General features: G+C 43.5%; 1 protein-coding gene across 5 annotated transcripts in view; it reads right to left on the reverse strand.

Annotated features, from left to right (window-relative positions):
• Positions 1–14,876, reverse strand: part of ADAMTS20 (ADAM metallopeptidase with thrombospondin type 1 motif 20) — a 229,355-nt gene that overhangs the window by 114,475 nt on the left and 100,004 nt on the right. For all 5 annotated transcript variants that reach the window (XR_011030416.1, XR_011030417.1, XM_068276563.1 and 2 more), the window contains exons 13-15: positions 10,399–10,580; positions 10,163–10,299; positions 3,881–3,998 (exon numbers count right to left, since the gene is read on the reverse strand). Coding sequence is in view for 3 of the 5 variants with exons in the window: in XM_068276563.1 (XP_068132664.1) it covers positions 3,881–3,998; positions 10,163–10,299; positions 10,399–10,580 (437 nt within the window). In the remaining 2 variants the exon portion in view is untranslated. The remainder of the gene's footprint in view (positions 1–3,880; positions 3,999–10,162; positions 10,300–10,398; positions 10,581–14,876) is intronic.

The raw sequence follows: 14,876 nt of genomic DNA on the forward strand, positions 1-14,876 counted from the left end.
GTCAGAATGTCATTTGATGCAACCATTCCAAGTTGGTGCCTTGGAAATACATTATAGCCAGAGCAACAGCAACACAGCTAGTATACTAAGCAATAGCAGCCCCCATTAATTTCACATAAAGTCTCATAATTCATTCTGGGGATTGAAGAATGTATAACATTTGATCCAATGTTGATTGCTACATGTTGGCAAAGCAAGTTTATTTTCTATTACTGTAGGGCCCAATACAAAGATCAATGTATTTTTTGTAAAATGAAGAACTATGCATTTTAAAGAATGGCCACAAGATGGCAGTAGTTTACTAAAAGTGAGTAAAAATATTTGTGTGCTGAAGTTTAACAGAATAACCTGCCAAAAATAAATTTTCTTTCCTAGAACAGAGGTATTTACAATTATTCAGCATTATGTGAGCAGTAAGGTACTCCCATGAAGCATTACTTCTGCTCAGTGAGTGAATGTGCAAATCATTACTTTATATCCCCAAAAAGACTAACATATATCCAGAACTGCGGGTTGAAAGTGTGCCAACAGCTTATGGATTTTACAAAGCAATAACAATTCATTCAATTTGCAGACAGCTGTTTTAGGCTTAGGTTAGCTGAATAACTAATCTCCATCTGTTTTAAGGAGGGAAATTTATATTTAGCACAATTTTTTTTTTTGCAACGCTTTTAGGTTCTGTTTAGTCCTTCACAAAATCTTATTGGTTCTGGGTCACCATAACGTAACTTCAGTTTTTGTAAAATTCCTGTTAGCCAGATCCTGCCCACTGAGCGAGATCAATTCTCACCTTGCACCCATGAAGGCCAAAGAACTTTAACCCAGGATTGAACATCTTCCCAATCAGTAGCTGGTCCCCCTTTCCCATTGGAAATCTTTTCCTTTTGTCTAATAGTGCATCGGGGGGGGGGGGGGGGGGAGCTGTATGGCTGTAATCTTCCCCTGCCCCTCTTTAGTCTGAATAAAAGGATGATGAACTCAGAGTAGAAGCAACTAAGCCAACAGAGTCTGCTTCTGACTGCCTAAACGCAGGTTCTTCAGATTAGGTGACTACATTTTAGGATGGGATTTTTACTTGCAGAAGCCGGTTTCACACAGAACATTTAGATCCAGAGATAACCTTGGTAATCCATTGCGATTATTTTTTGAATCTATACCTCACCCCTCATTCACCCTCTCTGTGAACCCCTCAGACATAAAAACCTCACCATACTCTCATCCGACAATTAAGAATCACATGACCCCACCATCCAGCCAGAAAAGCCATGCAGCCCAAAGCAATCGGACCTGGTCTGATGTGGATTGATGCTGTCCTGACTCATCTTCATCCCACATTCCGCTAAGCCACATCCCAGAAACCCTTGTGTCACTCCATTATTTCTCTACCAAGCCATCCTTTCCCCAGAAACTTCACATGAGTGCCCATGTCACTCAATACACAGCCACATCTCCCCTCCAATCAGTGAAGCAGGGAGGGGGTGAGTGGCAAAAGAACAGCATCCTCTCTTAGAAGATGGTGAAATAACACAGCATCCCCATCTTCAGGTGTCAAAAGGGACAGTTTAACTCAATTTCCTAACTTCCAATGACTGACACAAGTCACCATCATCCATAATTTTTAAACAACGACACAGGCATGCACAGACTGATGTAATACATTTTAAAAGGTTGCCTCCATGGCAATAGGTGAGAACTACAGTATTTCTTCTGTGATTTACTCCATGAGCTGGTATGTCTCTTTTTCAGATATCTGATTATATAGGTAGAAAAAAACAACGTTTTGTAAAAAATAATACCTTTTAATGGCTAACTAATAGAGTTAAATGATGCAAGCTTTCTGGGATCTAGTCCCCTTCTTCAGGCATATTTCCAGATGTAAGCTGAAGTAAAACACTGATGCAGATAAATGGTTTTACATTTTTTATTATGGTTTTACATTTACTTTATCTGCATCAGTGTTTTACTTCAGCTTACATCTGGAAATATGCCTGAAGAAGGGGACTAGATCCCAGAAAGCTTGCATCATTTAACTCTATTAGTTAGCCATTAAAAGGTATTATTTTTTACAAAACGTTGTTTTTTTCTACCTATATAATTTGTTTGGCTAACACGGTACAGAAACTTTTTTGCTACTATCATCAGATATCTGATAAACTTGTAATCTGTAGTCAGATTGTCTGTAGACTAAACAAACCACAAGTGAGCTTTTGTAAGTTAGTTTAGGTCTCTCAAGCAGTTTAAGCAGTATTCTTCTCCCTTCAAATTGCCCTGCTTATTCAGGTTCTCATTTAGAAATCACTTGAAAAAGAATGTGAAAAATAATGAACAGCAGTTCACACTCAGGCACCAAGCATTGGTGGACCGTATGGATGGTGCTTACTAGAACTAGTGGTTTATGGCTTTTCTTTAATAAAATATTGCATTGAATCAGAACTTCATGCAAAGAAAACAAATCTACTTTTCCAATGTAAATAACAAACTTTTTTTCCAGGGTTGCAACATTATTATATAGCTGACAGTAGAGTGTAGTGGAATTGTTTTGCCAAAGATACTTCTATCAGTCTGCATATGGCTGTTTCTGTGTCTTAAAGGGACCCTGAACGTCAATAAAAATTAAATTGTGACTTACCTGAGGCTTCCTCCAGCCCACCGTAGGCTGCGAGGTCCTCCACCATCCTCCTGGCTCCTCTACCGGTCGTGCTCCATTACCGGCGACTTTCAGGCTGAAGGTCGGCAGTACACTTCCTGGACTGGCATGCTACGCGTCATCACGCCGGCCACTACACATCATCACGGCTGGCGTAACAGTGCTGGATTTCTAATTCTGAACCACGCATGCACAGTCAGCCAACGTGATGATGTGTAGCAGTCGGCATGATGACGAGTCCCACCAGCAGAACCGGGAGAGAGGCCAGGAGGATGTCGGGGGTCCTCGCGGCCTACACTGGGGCTGAATAAAGCCCCAGATAAGTCCCAATTTCATTTTTATTGACAGCTTATGGTCCCTTTAACGGACAGGTCCGGATTTAAAAAAAAAATCAAAACAAAATCTACTTACCTGGGGCTTCCTCCAGCGCCTGGCTGCCTATCTGTCCCTCACCGCAGATCCGCTCCCAACTGGTGTCCCGGAGTCCCCACCATTACAGATGCTGACCTCGCCAGGTCGGCATATTCTGTGCCTGTGTAGAATACTCCTGGCCACATGAGCGTGACCGAGAGCAGCGCGGCCGCGTGCTTGCGCAGGCGCAGAAGATGCCGAACTGGCTCTGTGCTGTCTAAAAAGAATGTGAGTTTAGCTCTGCTCTTTTTAATAAGTAGGGGGTGAAAGATCTTCATAGATTGTGATACTGCAAAGAGTTAACATTTTTTCTTATTCTGTAAACAGTTCTTTCTCTAACATACACAGTAAATACCTCCCATGTACAAGGGTTCAGAACACTATGCTTGCAATAGTAACAGGTTCTCTTTATGTTCTGTGATTTTTGTACAATACAGTATAGACTAACAGGAACCACTGATGGAGTAAAACACACGAATAGCTCCTTGGACACAAACATGTAAATGACTCCAGACGTAAGGCAGTACAAATTTGCTTTAATGCTGGGAATATACAATGAGATTTTGCAGCAGATTTACTGTCCGATTGATTTTCCGATCGATTTTCTGATGATTGTTTCTGATTGATTTCACTTCTATGAGAAATGGATCAAAAAAACGATTGAAAATCAGATCAGACCTGTCGGAAATTATCCAACCATCTATCTGCCAAAAAATCTCCTGGTGTATTCCTAGCATAACGCATGTACAGATGACCAATCACATGGTAACACTATAGAGAGACATCATGCTGAGCCTCATCAGACATAGCAGGGTAACATACCATATTGAGCATTATTGAAGGTTCCCGCCACGGTTTTACAGGAGGAATTATCTCCCCCACAGACACCACATTTATCTCTCCTTGCTTTGGAATTTAAAACATGATCACAGCCCGCTTGCTAGGGAGAAAAGAAAAAAAAGTAATTTAATACCGTGTGTAATGTAAATAAAATAAGATATAACTTATCTCTGCTGTTACCTTTTCTGTGAAACATTCTATATAAAATAAGTCACACAGTATACTTTAGATTCAGCGCTTACTTAAACTTGCATATTACTTAAGTTTCAAATGGCCATGCCTTTTCAACGAACCACATGCTTTACTTATACAGTCTGGGGGAAGAAGAGTTTGAGAAAATACATGTCATCTGTTCAGACACAAACCACTAATTCAGAGTAAAAGACTGAATCCGATTGGCTGTGGGTTTTCTGAAACAACCCTCCCTATAAATATGTACAAGGCTCACAAAACAGGAAATGGGTAAATACTGTAGGTCAAATGTGACCATTCATTTTAAATTAAATAGGCCAATATAGTACAGGCAGCATTAGCCAATAGTAATTAATAATATTATTGTAATTAGAGGCTTTTTGCTGTTACGTTTATTCAACTTTCAAAAATAATTTAAACTGAATATAACATGATTCAGGCCATATACTCAGAAGTCTAATCATTTACTTCATTCAATCTCTTTTCATACAGGTAAATATGAAATAATGTGTAATCACTGCACGAAGACTTCTTTTTTACTGCGCTAAACATACAACACAGACCAGTAGCGTAGCTAAGGAGCTGTGGGCCCTGATGCAAGTTTTACAATGGGGCTCCCAAGCCCCATAACTTGGCATACATAACAATTGATACCGTGCACCAAACCCTGCCAATGGCAACTACAGTGTCAGAGGTGCAAGAAGGGGATGGGGAATAGTTTGTTAAAACGTTTTAAAACCCTGACATAATATTCAATAAAAACATGTTTTTCTACTTTTTATATGCCATACGGTTATCATATTTGCATTCGTGCATAAGTATTATTATTCATTTAGAAATTATAGGTTCCCAAAATTACAGTTTTTTGCTTTGTGAGCTGATTTTGCATTTTATTAATAACTGCTTTTTTTCATTATGTATTGAAGGCAGACAGGCTTTCAGTGTCTGTCTCCAGCTGCTTCCGCACAGTCACAGAATTCCTCACTTGATACATTTAAGTAAACACAAAATAACATTATCTACAACTTCGGATGTGCCCAGATTTCAATGCACTGAACTTTCAAGCTCTGTGTGTAATTCTACAAATGTTGGTCTAGTAAAAAAAAAAATACTGGTTGCATATAATATGCTGTAAATATTTTTTGAGCAAAGAATAAATGCTGGGTTATATTTCGCTTTAATGATTACCACTATACATAGTATCTATAGAAGGGATTATTATGAGCACAGTACCAATAGAGATCTAATACTGTAGATGAGGGAGGGCCCTTCAGGGCCCCTCTGGACCAAGGGCCCCGATGCGGTCGCAACCTCTGCAACCCCTACTGCTACGCCCCTGACACAGACTGGCTTGACTGGAGTGAGAAGTTAAAGTACACCTTAACTGAGAGGGATAAGGAGGATGTCATGTTTATTTCTTTTATAAACAATACCAGTTGTCTGGCAGTTCTGCTGATCTCTTTGGCTGCAGTAGTGTCTGAATCACACACCTGTAATAAGCATGCAGCTAATCCAGTCACACTTCAGTCAGAAACATCTGATCTGCATGCTTGTTCAGGGTCTGTGGCTAAGAGTATTAGAGGTAGAGGCCAAGCAGGACACCCTGGCAATCTGCATTGTTTAAAGTAGATCCGAGATTAACTTTTACTTATTGCATAATTGTGTTCCTTTCCTATTGTTTATAGGGCATTCCTCAAGCCAAATACTTTTTTGTTTTTGTTTTAATACTCTAATTCCCTATAAACTAAACAAGCCTCGCCCACAGCATTTCAGAGAGCCTTGGCATTTTCAGACAGTAGCAAGGGCTCATGGGAGCTTAGTCTGGACAGGAGGAGGGGTAGGTATTACTAGCTAGAGGGGAGGATGAGGTGGGATTAGGTTTTTTTAACAGGCTGAGTGCTGAAGATAAAGACAAGCTTGCTTTGTGTAATGTTTACAAACAACATGGCTGCTGTCGTATCACAGGAAGAAATAATCATATTCTATTGAAGCTGTTTGCAGCTAGATTTGCTGTGTAAACTATCTAAACTTTAGATAAGATATATAGACAAGTTACTTGTTATAGTTAGTTTTTCATCTTGGATCCACTTTAAAGGGAAATAAACATGCCAGCCTCCATATTTCTCTTATTTCAGGTGTGCTTTAACCACTTGACGACCGCCTACTTCATATTGGCGGCGGCAAAGTGGCAGCCCCAGGACCACGTAACGCAGAATGGCGTCAGGTCCTGGGGCACTGTTTTGCCGGGGATCGCGCGCTGGGATGCGCGCGCATCCGCCGGCAATAGGCTCCGCCCACCCGCGACGTCAACCCGCCGGCCAATCGGAAGCGCCGGCGGGTTGTTAACCCGACGATCGCCGGATAGGAAGCGTATAATACGCTTTGTAATGTTTACAAAGTGTATTATATAGGCTGCCTCCTGCCATGGTGGTCCCAGTGTCCGAGGGACCACCAGGGCAGGCTGCAGCCACCCTAGTCTGCACCCAAACACACTGATCTGTCCCCCCCCCTGCCCCCTGATCGCCCACAGCACCCCTCAGACCCCCCCCCCCTGCCCACCCCCCAGACTACTGTTTGCACCCAATCACCCCCATAATCACCCATCAATCACTCCCTGTCACTATCTGTCAATGTTATTTTTTTTTAGTCCCTAAACTGCCCCCTGGGGACTCCTGATCACCCCCACCCCTCAGATTCTCCCCAGACCCCCCCCCCCCCCCCCTGTGTACTGTATGCATCTATCCCCCCTGATCACCTGTCAATCACCTGTCAATCACCCATTAATCACCCTCTAACCTGCCCCTTGCGGGCAATCTGATCACCCACCCACACCATTAGATCGCCTACGGACCCGACGTCAGATCACCTCCCAAGTACACTGTTTACATCTGTTCTCTCCTCTAAACACCCACTAATTACCCATCAATCACCCCCTATCACTACCTGTCACTGGTACCCATCAGATTAGACCCTAATCTGCCCCTTGTGGGCACCCAATCACCCGCCCACACGCTCAGATTTCACTCAGAATTTCCACTAACTTGTGACAAAAAAAAAATCTTCTATGAACTCACCATACTCCTAACAGAATACATTGGGGTGTCTTCTTTCTAAAATGGGGTCACTTGTGGGGTTCCTATACTGCCCTGGCATTTTAGGGGCCCTAAACCGTGAGGAGTAGTCTAGAATCCAAATGCCTCAAAATGACCTGTGAATAGGACGTTAGGCCCCTTAGCGCACCTAGGTTGCAAAAAAGTGCCACACATGTGGTATTGCCGTACTCAGGAGAAGTAGTATAATGTGTTTTGGGGTGTATTTTTACACATACCCATGCTGGGTGGGAGAAATATCTCTGTAAATGACAATTTTTTGTTTTGTTTTTTTACACACAATTGTCCATTTACAGAGATATTTCTCCCACTCAGCATGGGTATGTGTAAAAATACACCCCAAAACACATTATACTACTTCTCCTGAGTACGGCGATACCACATGTGTGGCGCTTTTTTGCACCCTAACTGCGCTAAGGGGCCCAAAGTCCAATGAGTACCTTTAGGATTTCACAGGTCATTTTGCGACATTTGGTTTCAAGACTACTCCTCACGGTTTAGGGCCCCTAAAATGCCAGGGCAGTATAGGAACCCCACAAATGACCCCATTTTAGAAAGAAGACACCCCAAGGTATTCCGTTAGGAGTATGGTGAGTTCATAGAAGATTTTATTTTTTGTCACAAGTTAGCGGAAAATGACACTTTGTGAAAAAAAACAATTAAAATCAATTTCCGCTTACTTGTGACAAAAATAAAATCTTCTATGAACTCACCATAATCCTAACGGAATACCTTGGGGTGTCTTCTTTCTAAAATGGGGTCATTTGTGGGGTTCCTATACTGCCCTGGCATTTTAGGGGCCCTAAACCGTGAGGAGTAGTCTTGAAACCAAATGTCGCAAAATGACCTGTGAAATCCTAAAGGTACTCATTGGACTTTGGGCCCCTTAGCGCATTAGGGTGCCGTACTCAGGAGAAGTAGTATAATGTGTTTTGGGGTGTATTCTTACACATACCCATGCTGAGTGGGAGAAATGTCTCTGTAAATGGACAATTGTGTGTAAAAAAAAATGAAAAAATTGTCATTTACAGAGATATAAAGTCTGCTCATGTGCAATATCAAAATGTTACCTAATGTAAAAATTATAGCATATTAAAACAAACTCTATAGATCTGTAAAAATTATAATAATAATGATTGCAATAAAATATAGAAACTAGCATACAGCTGCTCTTTACTGCACTGCTCACTAGCGCTGCTATTGCAGCTGTTGCCATAGCCCAGTGAAATATCTAGTGTAGCCATCTGAGCTGCTATGTATCTTTCTAATGGCTCATACACACGGGGTACGGCTGTCGCCGCAACCACGTGGCACGCACGTGTTGCGGTGACAGGTCGCCCGTGTGTATGACGTGCGCGCCCCGAACCGTCGCCAGGCGATTGACTTGTTCAATAGCCAGCAACAGCTGTCACCGCAACTTCGCCGCAACTGTCGCTAGTCCGCCGTGTGTATGCGGACTAGCGACAGCAACTACATACACGGGGGGAGGAACCTTCGGCGACAGCTTCCGCCGTGTCTCTGCCTTTGGGCAGAGACGTGTAGACAGCTGTTGCACGGGCGGAGCTGTCGCCGGTCCCCCATGTGTATGTAGCTTAAGTCCATCAGCTGTAGCCAAAAAAAGAGTACCAGAGGAGATGATGTTAACCATCAGCCCCGGGCGATTGTGCACAGGCCGTTCCCGTCACAGAGTGACACAAGCATACATACTGGTAACCTGTAGTGGTTCTTCCAGCCAACAAAACCAGATGAGATCCGTCCTCCATGGGCAGCTCTGTACACTAAATGTGCACCGTTTTTTTGTGTTTTTTTCATACAAGAGCTGCACTCATCCACTACCCTCTCTGATCGCTTGTAAAAGAGATGCCATCTCCTACTACAGCATCCACCTCATCAGCATCTTTCATGTTCAGCCATCTCCTATTGCTTCATTGGTAGAGGAACACAAAGACTGCAGCACTGATACACATAACAGCTGTAGACAATATCAATTTTAATATGGCAATTCCATTTGTATTTCAATGATTGGCAGCATTTGCCTATGAAGATGAGTGCAGGTTAACTATGAAGATGAGTGCAGGTTAAATGTCAAAAAAGCGCAAAAGTGCATTGACTGCAAAAGAAAAGCACAGCAATGACTTTCACATATGGCTGCTTTCCCCGAGTTTCAGGTATGCTTATTTTCCTTAGTTATGTAACTGGAATTCACTGTACCCATGTATAAATTACAAATGAGTACTTAATGGACATGCTAGAAAGAACAAAAATGTAACATACTTCAAATCTCACTCCTCTGTCATGTTTCTTCCAATGCAGGACAGCCCTGCAGTATACCAGAGGTCAGAGTTCACCAACCACTATATATATATTGCACACTGCCAAACAACTTACAAGCACATCTGGCATATATTATTAAGATAGAAGATGTCGTTTGGAGCAATCACCAAGCAATCATGTCTTTGTTAAATATTGTCAGCTACTTAAACTTTTAAAGAGATAATCTCCCTATAACTGGCAGTCCAGTTAGTGGAACAAGGCTGGGGTAAATACTACACATAGTGGATTCATTGGAGACTCTGTTAGCAAGACAACCACACTTGATTCTACCAGGTCTACACAAGTGACATATATAATCAGGAGGTCCCATCCCCCTGCTGACCTTTCAAGATATGTTATATTCTGACTGATGTGGAGGATGGAGCAAGGACTCCTCAAAATTCCCCAGATTGCAGGAACATGCTCTCACTGCAGGAACCCCTAGAGATAGATAGAACCCCAAAATATAGCCCATTAAACTCCATCAGTATAGAAGCTATTGCTTTTATATGACCTGCCTTTTAAAGTAATCTTTAAAGTAACACAAACATCAAAATACCTGCAGACAAATAAAATGTAACAAAGAATTAAATTATGTACAAACACATATGCACACATTAAACATACACACATGTAGGTTTATTCATACCCTGCATAACCCTTGAACACACAAGTCATCCGTTTCAGGACCACAAGGAGTACCATCAACAACCCTGTCTTTCAGCTGGTAATAAGATGACGTCCCAGAAACACGACAAAATAGCTTGCAGCGATCTTTCATTAAGACTGTACAAACAATACAACATTTTATTCTGTTATTGTGAAGCTTCAGTTCAGTTGCTCTTTTCATATTTAAAGAAAAAAAATCTCACATCCAATACTTACTGCCGCTGTATTTTGGAATCCAACGGACACTGGTTGTAAGGCCATTGATGTTGAAATGTTTACCATCATAATTAGAACACTGCACATCTCTAAAGTCTTTCTTCCCCCTGGGACAAGAATCTGTGTTGCAAGATCGGAATTTCATTCTTCTCCCAACGCAATACCTGCCCCCATTTCTTGGTCTGAAAGCAACAGAATCAAAGGTAAGTGCAATCACGTATTATGAGAGAAAAGTTCAGTCATTAAGAAGGAATTAACATATCCAATCATGTGAAGGCACATCATTCAACCCCTTTGTGCTTGCAGGGTGCTTGACCTGAGATTGTTGGCCACCATCCAAAACTATAAATATAACAAATGTTTTGGGATCACTAACGAAACCCATTTAAAAAGGCATGCGTAATGGTGTCACAAAATAAATACGAAACATACAGAAATGTACAAGGCACAGGGCCCCCACAGATTTTCATGGTGCTTCTAGGCCTAGGAATACAAGGGTGATGGCACACTCACCTATGGATTTGATTAGCTAGCCATATATACTGTAATTGATAAAGCATGATAGTTACCCAACCACAGGGCCTTCGGAATACCATATTTTTTGGACCATAAGATGCGCCTAAGTTTAGAGAACCAAAACCAGGGAAAATATGCTAGACCTGGTGCGCCCATGGTGCAGGGGCATCTTATGGAGCTGTTCTAAGCGGCACTGCCCAGCTAAAATAACCATAGCTGTTCACCAGCTACAATACCCCCCACCTACCCTAATTCCCACTGCCCCCCAGCTACACTTAAAGAGGAACTCCAGTGAAAATAATGTAAAAAAAAGTGCTTCATTTTTACAATAATTATGTATAAATGATTTAGTCAGTGTTTGCCCATTGTAAAATCTTTTAAATCCCTAATTTACATTCTGTCATTTATTACATGGTGACATTTTTACTGTTGGCAAGCAGGGCTGCCATCAGAAATTTTGGGGCCCCTCACACATCATCAGGCCTGGGCCCCCCTCTCTGGGCCCACCCACTGGTTGCTGTGCCCGCCCACTAGCCACTCCACCCCCGTGTCCGTGTGCGAAGTGCGCTGCGGTGAAAAATGTGCATGGCTCCGACACTGAAGAAAGCGGCAAGCACAGCATGATGCTGCAAAAATTGAGCATGACCATGGCATGTTGTGGGTGGAGCTAAATATTAGCAAAATACAGGTTGTCCCCGGTTAACAAATGAGATAGGGACTTGTAGGTCCGTTCTTATCCTTTATCCGTTCTCTTTTGTCCCCCTCTTTTCTTCCTGTGCCTCTTTTGTCCCCCTCTGTCTCACCTCAGTTTGTGTTTTTTTGTTTCTCTCTGTGTGACCTCATGTTCCCGTATCCTCTCTTTTCTCCCTGTGCCTCTTTTGTCCGCCTCTTTTATCCCCCTGTGTTACCTCTTGTCCCCTTTTGTCTCAGCTCATCCCCCTGTCCTAGCAAGGTATAGGTGCCCCAGTATAGGTAGCCAGGTATAGGTTCCCTAAGTATTAGTAGCCAGCTATAGGTGGTGCCCCAGTATAGGTAGCCTGGTGTAGATGCCCCCAGTATAGGTAGTCTGGTATAGCTGGTGGCCCAGTATAGGCCAGCAAGATACAGGTACACACAGTATGGGTATTCAACTATAGGTAGTGCCTCGGTATAGGTAGCCTGGTATGGGTGGTGCACCAGTATAGCTTAGCCAGGTACAGGTGCCCCAGTGTAGGTAGCAAGCTATAGGTAAACCAATATAAGTAGCCAAGTATAGGTGGTGCCCCAGTATAGGTAGTCAAGTAAGGTGGTACCCCAGTATAGGTAGCCAGGTATAGGTGGTACCCCAGTATAGGTAGCCAGGTATAGGTGGTTCCAGCCCCAGTATAGATAGCCAGGTACAGGTGTCGGCCCAGTATAGGTAGCTAGGTATAGGTGGTTCCAGCCCGAGTATAGATAGCCAGGTATAGGTGGTGGGCCAGTATAGGTAGCCTGTAGCCAGATATAGGTGGTGCCCCAGTGCAGAAAGTCCGCTGTAGCGGGCTCACTCATCTGCTCCCCGCGTTCAAGCGATGATGTCACTCTTCTCTCAGTGCTGAAACGCGGTGTGCTGGTTAGTGGGCCACAGGCACGCAGCCAGCACATGTGGCCCTTCCAGCGCTTTGGAGGGCCCAGAGCCCCCAGAAGCCCTGAGCCCCTCACTGCAGTGTCAGTTGTCCCCCCGTGATGGCTGCCCTGTTGGCAGGTGATGTAGCTGCTGCATGCTTTTTTGGCAGTTGAAAACAGCTATAAACTGCTATTTCCCACAATGCAACAAGGTTCACAGACAGGAAATTGCCAGGAGTACCACGGTTCTCAGAGTTTCTTGTGGGAGGGGCTTCACCACAATATCAGTCATACAGCGCCCCCTGATGGTCTGTTTGTGAAAAGGAATAGATTTCCCATGTAAAAGGGGGTATCAGCTACTGATTGGGATAAAGTTCAATTCTTGGTCGGCGTTTCTCTTTAAGATCCAAGTTAGGTTAGAACACCAGCTTCTCAAAGCACAATGTAAACAGTTACAGGAAAACTGCAAACATAAGTGCTTATAATCAATATAAATTGAAACACCCACATGCATAATGAAGAACCACACCATCATAAATATCAATGTAACATATCACACATAACATATCACATAACATATGATCAATAGCAAAGATCTGACTGTAATGCCTGCTGAACTGTACATATACTGTACTATTGCTCACCAGTCACTGTAGTCTATGGATCTGCTACCTTGAAAGACACCACCATGATCACGTTTTGCTGCTCCAATGGACAGGCAGCCTCTGGCTGTTCAAAAAAATGTGCCACTCCCCAAGCCACTATGCCTGCTATGTATGTCATCGGGATGGTGCTGAAGAAGGGAGGATACATACACCAGAATAGCCTATTGGCTTTCCTGGTAATACCCTCCCAACATCTAGCTATTTGCGGTGCCAAAGAAAGGTAACCATAGTTACCCTGTCCCACTCTGTTGATGCACGGGGTACTTCCTCATAGCGCACAAACATTAATCCCCTGATCATCATAGTGATCATGAATACTGCAGCACTATAGGCTGGAGAGAGGAGGGAGGAGGGGGTGCATGGTCCCTGGGAATGAGGAAACCTGGCGATGTATGTAGTTGGCCTATAATAATCCGGGGGCATATTAACCTCATTGGAAGAGTGCAACAATGTGAGCAGTAGGCTGGAGAAAGACTTGGGGAGAGGGGGGGGGGGGGCATGTTCCCGGGAAATGAGGAGACCTGGCTATGTTAGTAATTGGTCTACAGGGAGTGCAGAATTATTAGGCAAATACGTATTTTGACCACATCATCCTCTTTATGCATGTTGTCTTACTCCAAGCTGTATAGGCTCGAAAGCCTACTACCAATTAAGCATATTAGGTGATGTGCATCTCTGTAATGAGAAGGGGTGTGGTCTAATGACATCAACACCCTATATCAGGTGTGCATAATTATTAGGCAACTTCCTTTCCTTTGGCAAAATGGGTCAAAAGGACTTGACAGGCTCAGAAAAGTCAAAAATAGTGAGATATCTTGCAGAGGGATGCAGCACTCTTAAAATTGCAAAGCTTCTGAAGCGTGATCATCAAACAATCAAGCATTTCATTCAAAATAGTCAACAGGGTCACAAGAAGCATGTGGAAAAACCAAGGCGCAAAATAACTGCCCATGAATTGAGAAAAGTCAAGCGTGCAGCTGCCAAGATGACGCTTGCCACTAGTTTGGCAATATTTCAGAGCTGCAACATCATTGGAGTGCCCAAAAGCACAAGGTGTGCAATACTCAGAGACATGGCCAAGGTAAGAAAGGCTGAAAGACGACCACCACTGAACAAGACACACAAGCTGAAACGTCAAGACTGGGCCAAGAAATATCTCAAGACTGATTTTTCTAAGGTTTTATGGACTGATGAAATCAGAGTGAGTCTTGATGGGCCAGATGGATGGGCCCGTGGCTGGATTGGTAAAGGGCAGAGAGCTCCAGTCCGACTCAGACGCCAGCAAGGTGGAGGTGGAGTATGGTTTGGGCTGGTATCATCAAAGATGAGCTTGTGGGCCCTTTTCGGGTTGAGGATGGAGTCAAGCTCAACTCCCAGTCCTACTGCCAGTTTCTGGAAGACACCTTCTTCAAGCAAGAAGAGAAAGAAGGGAGCGCTCTGAGAGTCGATTCAACAAGGTACAGAAAGAAGGTGGAATGGTCTCACCTAATCGTAATTTGGCTGGCACAGCGTACACAGCCGCGATAAGCAGTCGTCCCTCTAAGCCAGCCGGGGACCGGGCTTTCCGTATCGGCGGGGCGGAAGTCCGTGACGTCACCTTCCCAGTGATCCAAGCGGCAGTTGCTATGGGGACCTGGACGCTTCCTTTAACACACGCGGAAGAGCGTGGTGAGCGGCGTCCGGTCCTCCGCTGATGGCAGGATAGCAATATGG

This window comes from Hyperolius riggenbachi, chromosome 3 (genome assembly GCF_040937935.1).
Source record: "Hyperolius riggenbachi isolate aHypRig1 chromosome 3, aHypRig1.pri, whole genome shotgun sequence".
Taxonomy (NCBI): Eukaryota; Metazoa; Chordata; class Amphibia; order Anura; family Hyperoliidae; genus Hyperolius; species Hyperolius riggenbachi.